At 35.7% G+C, this 5,944-nt stretch overlaps 1 protein-coding gene across 1 annotated transcript; it reads right to left on the bottom strand.

Moving 5' to 3' along the window:
* Positions 1–1,309: 1,309 nt before the first annotated feature.
* On the bottom strand, positions 1,310–4,714 carry LOC114321246 (wall-associated receptor kinase 2). Its single transcript, XM_028268430.2, has 3 exons — positions 3,685–4,714; positions 3,414–3,590; positions 1,310–2,722 (listed from the first exon to the last, which is right to left on the bottom strand). Exons 1-3 carry the CDS (start codon positions 4,562–4,564, stop codon positions 1,515–1,517), a joined length of 2,265 nt encoding a protein of 754 aa, XP_028124231.2. The 5' UTR covers positions 4,565–4,714; the 3' UTR covers positions 1,310–1,514.
* Positions 4,715–5,944: the final 1,230 nt, after the last annotated feature.

Below are 5,944 nucleotides of genomic sequence, written 5' to 3'. Positions count from 1 at the left end.
GTTTTTAGGAAAATTGAATTCAGAGTTAGGGTTAGGAATTAGATAGGGAGAGAGAATGGGCTCTTTTAATTTGGAATGAGCCTTTTAATATTTTAACGGGTCAATTTATTTTAAGTTAGTTTGGGTCTTTTTTTAATTTTTTTTCGACTTAATCACATATCTAATATATTACACAAAATTATAATAGGAGGGGCCTTTTTTTGGATCTATTTTGAGGGGTCCTAAGCCATGACTTGGTGGGCCTATGCCTAGGACCGACCCTGTATGAGTGTATAAACAAACATAGGAGCTGTAAAGAACTTTTTTGGATTTCATAAACAGAAATTCAATATTGGGTTAATTGTCAAAGTTAAGGTTTAGTTGTTCCTTTTATATTTATAATGATAACAATTGTAGTGATAAACGCGAAACAGTACCCTACCAATGGAAAAACCAATGCTTTGTCCGGTACAAGATTGGCAACTTTGGTTTATATGTGAAACTGCTGTATTTAGAAAAAAAACATGGTGAGAATAAATTTGCAAAAGGAAAAGAATAGGACTTACATTGAGAAATTCTACTAAATTACTGTTCTTTAAATATTCTTTTATTTTTGGTTGATTTGATAAAAAAGTGGAATACATGGAAAACAGGGTGAGATTATAATGGAAAGGGCTTAAATTGTTTTCTTGAAGATAACTGTAGTAAGCATCAAATTCAGACTTTGTTCACATCTAATCAATTATAGACTTGAAAGTTAATTGTAGTAAGCATCGAAAAAGTAGAAAAATTTGGGTTCATCTTGCTTTGATGAACCCACTTTAGGATCATCAAGATAATATGAGTATTTGAGGGCCTGACAAATTGAAAGGCCAATTGGTACCACTTGACCAACAAAGCCCATTAGTAATTTTTATGAAAAGTACTTGTCTGTGGCAATACTCGAATTTAACATCCCAATAAAGTGTTAGGATTCTGTCCCATCTGACCTAATCCCAGTTCATTAAGCCTTTAATGATCTTGAAGTAATTTAAAATTGATAAAAAAGTAAATGATGTAAAAGTTTTGGAAATAGGTTGTTTCATATCGAGTATGGGTCCTTCACGGCTGATCCAACATTTGGAAATTCTCCTAAATTATCAAATTTGATTCAAACTGTTAAATTGATCCATCAACTTGTTATCTAACCATACTGCATCAGCTGGACTTTTAAATGACGATAAAATCATTTGTTTGTGACGATGAAATGAAAAGGTAAAGTGGTACTGATGTTGCTTCATTTATAGAGTGTGTAGATGTGCTCCAAACTGCAAAGTTTTATTATTCATTGTTTGTCTGATACATAAAGGCAGGATTTGCATCGATAACTACCCTTCAAGACAAACATTTGATGCTCAAAGTCTAAAATCAAACTAATTGAACCTCAACATATTATAACCAAATATTCAAAACAATTCACAGGGTTATTTGACAAATTGGCCGAAATAAAAATATTACAAAACATCTAATGAAGATAGACCATCATAAGTATCACCTTATCGTCCACTATGAAATGGTGACATGACATGGTTTGCTATGCCATCACAAGCTGCTGAATTGCTCATACTAGTGCCACCACTATAAGCATCTGAAAGTTGATCTCCAAGCAAATACTGAGTCTCTTCTAAATTTTTCTTGCCATTTAACCATGAGTTTTTCTCCATCATTCTCAATCCCTCTAGCTCCATTGCCACTTCCTTCATGGTTGGCCTTTCGTCTCCTTTCACTCTTAAGCATCTCTTTGTTAAAATAGCAACTTCCTCTAGTTGGTCAGCCTTTGCATCATTTATCACCTGTTCATCAACAATTTCAAACAAGCGATCTTCTTTCATTGCTGAAATAAAGTACATTGCTAAATTTCTATCTGCTTCAGGCCTGTCAAAAGAAATTGCTTTCTTGCCGGTTAGCAATTCCACAAGGACAACCCCAAAGCTGTAAACATCACTCCTTTCAGTCAATTGGCTTGTTTGGAAGTACTCTGGGTCCAAGTAACCAAGTGTACCTTGAACCAATGTGGTTAATTGAGTTTGGTCTACGGGGATCAACCTTGAAGAGCCAAAATCGGATACTTTTGCAACGTAATTGTTGTCTAATAGTATGTTAGTGGACTTAACATCTCTATGAATGATAGGAGTGCTAGCAGCAGAGTGCAAATATGAAAGGGCTGCTGCAGTTTCTGTTGCTATCCTTAAACGATTCTCCCATGTTATTGAGGATTTGCCACCTACAGTGTGTATGTGGTCATAGAGAGTCCCATTGGTAATAAATTCATAGACTAGTAAAGGAACTTGTGTCTCCAAACAACATCCTAGGAGTTTCACAACATTCCTATGGTTGACTTGGGAGAGAACTATGACTTCGTTAATGAATTGCTCAATCTGGGACTGGCTCTGTTCTGCTACTTTGGACTTCTTAATGGCAACTACGGTGTTGTCTGGTAATACTCCCTTGTAGACTGTTCCTTGGCCACCTTGGCCCAGGATTCTACTTTCATGGTAGTTATTTGTTGCCTTCTTAAGGTCCTCTGCAGTAAAGATTTTAGAGGGCTGTACTGATCCTTCACGTATGGAAAGTTGTTGTTGTAACATGATCCCACCATTTTGCTGAAAGAACTTCTCTCTGAGATTTATGATATTCCTTTGCCTATATCCCCAATATAGCCAGGAGGCACTAAGAAGTAGCAATGATACGCTTATGCTTATGCCTGTAGGGATTGGAATGGAGATGTCAATATTGAGAATTCAAGTTTCAAATTAGTTTATGATCAAACGAAAAAGCTACTAACCCCCAAGAATAAAGTGTATCATAGATTTAAATTTGGTGTGGAATGCACAACACCTAGAATGAATCTAGTTACACATTTCATTTTCTGGGTGCAATTTCAGCCTCTTTTTTTTAAAAATTTATTTATTTATTTTATTTATTTATTTTTTTAAATTCCATTCTTCTTTGACTTACCAAACACAACCAAGACATGAAAATGGAAAAATAAGATGAGAGAATTGGTTGTTCAGCTTTCTACTTAAACGTTAGTTTGCTGAAACGAAGATGCAATGAAACTGGAGATATATCATGTTCAAAGTGTTTCTTATTTTTGCATCAATAATTGGGGACTGTAAACTTCAAACTAAAGATGAGAGTCCAAATCACAAGCATCGATGGATTGAACATTGATGAAAATTTAGGCCAAGTTTGGGAAGACTAAATAAGTGCACTTTTTGACTTTTTATGAAATATGGGTTGGGTTTGGGTTGGGTTTGAAGTGATGTGACTTAAATAAGATGATGTGATTTAAATAGGATAGTGACTTTTTGGATTTTTTAAGAGTTGCCAAACTTGGCCTTAATCTGCTGACAATAATATAATTAAAAGCATGTGGGTGTAGGTGTACCTACCCAGTGCAATCTTAATCAAGGGAAGGTTGTTGGAATCTGGAATTGGACTGCAACCTGATCCATCTGTTCTTCCATCACCTTCATAGCCCTCTGGACAAGAACAACTGTATGTGCCAGGTAAATTGTGGCATGTGATGTTGCAGGGGCTTGGGCTTGAAATAATGCACTCATCAATATCTGAAACAGAGAACCACCAAGTTTGATCTTTGATGCCAAATTCGATAGCTACAATTAAGAAGAAATTGAAAGCTTTCAACATAGTTGTTGTTACCTGTACAACCATTAGGAGAATAAGGGTTCCCTTCATATCCCTGGGAGCAATTGCAGCGATACCCAGGACCATTGTCAAAGTCATAACAGTCGCTATTAGCCTTGCAAGCAAAACTAGTAAGATTTTTTTTGGCTTCATCACATCTTTGGTTCCCTACAGCCCAATCAAGCACCACTGGAACCATTGATCTATTTTGTAAGTTTGCAAGATCTATAGAAGAGAAGGTATAATTAGTTTCCTCGGCTACAAAAGCATAACTGCACGGATTGAACTCCCAAACACGAGTATGGTTGTCATGGCTACTGACATTGAATTTGAAACTCGTCAATTCCTTTGGGATACTTTTCTCACAGCAGCCAATGCCAGAACAAGAGCTGTTGATCACGTTGTCAATGCTGTCACATTGTGACAAGCAACCCGTGCTATAGTTTTGTCCCTCAAAACCCTCAATAACACCGTAGGTGTCACAGCCTATGGCAATGAACTTGTTTCGGGTGATTGAGATGGGAAATTTGCCAGATCTGACTGAGATTTGATTTTTGGAAACCTGAAGACCTTGTGTGTTGTAGCAATCAAGAGCTATCGAGGATGATATGTGTAATTCACCAGAAAGAAGTATGTCTGTTATCTCTATGCTACCCTCACTTGTATTTAAATACAGCTTGTGAGGGTCGGAGGAGTGGTCACAAGTAACATGAAAATGTTCTTCCATGTAGCATCCTTCCTTTGTGCCAAATGGGTACATGATGTTAACGTCACCGCAACTAGTTGGGCAACCAGATGAGGTTTCAGCGGCGGCGGCAACAGTAGCAGCAGCAAGAACAGCTGCTCCCAAAACCCATGCTAACATAGGCTGCAGAAGCATCCTAGGTAAATACATGGGTAGAGTTGGGTTTCTAGGAATGAGAGAGTTTTGCAGTTGTATATATCATTCTAAGCTGCAGGAGCAATTTAGGAAGAACCAGAAAACTCAGTAGGCTGTGTTTGAAAAATAAACGGCGACATCATCGAAATATGTCTAGTCTTTCTTAACAACCTGTTGACAATGTCACATTAAGAATATCTTAATTTTCTCAAGTTAGGAAATTTCATACTTTGGTTAAGCAAGTTTCTACGTTACCTCATATAATAATCACTAATGACAAGCTTTGTGATTCAACACATGACGAAAAGTATAGGATGGGCTTGACAAAGTACTTCAGGTCATTGTCGCCACGAAAATTAATCATATATGTACTTTTTCGCAAGTATTAAAAGTCTTCTCTGCTTTTATTCTTCGATAGATATATCCTAGGAACTTCGTGAGATGGCTACTTTTCTTTGAATTACTCATCAGTATTTTCCTTCTCATCTACTTAGACATTCACACCATGAACGAACTTAATTTGTTTTTGTTTTCTTCTCTTTCATTTTTTAAGTCTTACCTCACGCAAAAATATGAGTTCCCCGCTTGTGTTTATAACTTGATCCCACTATTTTTGTCTAGTGATCAAAATTTTGTTCATTCATAGCATTATTATTTGTTTATTTTATTTTAAAACTTCCAGTTAGTATTGGTTTCCTCGGCCACCCATGGGCCAATAGCTGACTGAGTCATTTGCATTCACGGAAAAGTATAGATGTGTAGAGCATTAATATTTGCTGACTTTGGATAAGGATTTTTATTTATATTTATTATTTTATTTTATTTTATTTTTTGCACAAGGATATTTTTCCAAGCAAAAAAGGCTTAAAAGACTTGGATAAGAATTTTCCGCATTAATTTTTCTCTAATAATCGTGTTATGTCTTTTACTAGACCAAAACATGTCACTAAGGCGGTGTTTGGGAACTTGGTTTTTTGGTTTTTTTTTTTTTTTTTGTAAATTTCACTACAAGACAAATGTTTTACAAAATCAAAAAAAAAAAAATAAATCCAAACAAAATATCACATCAAACCCCATAATCATTTTACTTTTTCTCTCACAAACATTACATCCAACCACAAAAAAACCTATCTTTCCAAGCACAAAATTTTTTTTTCTCCAATAATATCCTACAACTAAAAAAACTTACAAAAAAATTCACTTCCCAAACACCCACTAAATCTTATAGACTTTTTTATTTTATTTTTTGATTCAATGGTGAGAACTTACGTGCACATCGACTAGTCGCCTCTTAGGTCACGCCGAGATTACAGAATTTACGAAAATGGCCTCAAAAGTTGAACCTTGTGTGAGAAGCATAACAGTCAACCATTTAGGACAATTTTCAAGGTTACT

The sequence above is a fragment of the Camellia sinensis genome, chromosome 3, assembly GCF_055761805.1.
Source record: "Camellia sinensis isolate YWXY chromosome 3, ASM5576180v1, whole genome shotgun sequence".
Classification (NCBI taxonomy): Eukaryota; Viridiplantae; Streptophyta; class Magnoliopsida; order Ericales; family Theaceae; genus Camellia; species Camellia sinensis.
The sequence above is the reverse complement of the archived record's forward strand: the minus strand, read 5'-3'. Positions and strand labels throughout refer to the sequence as shown.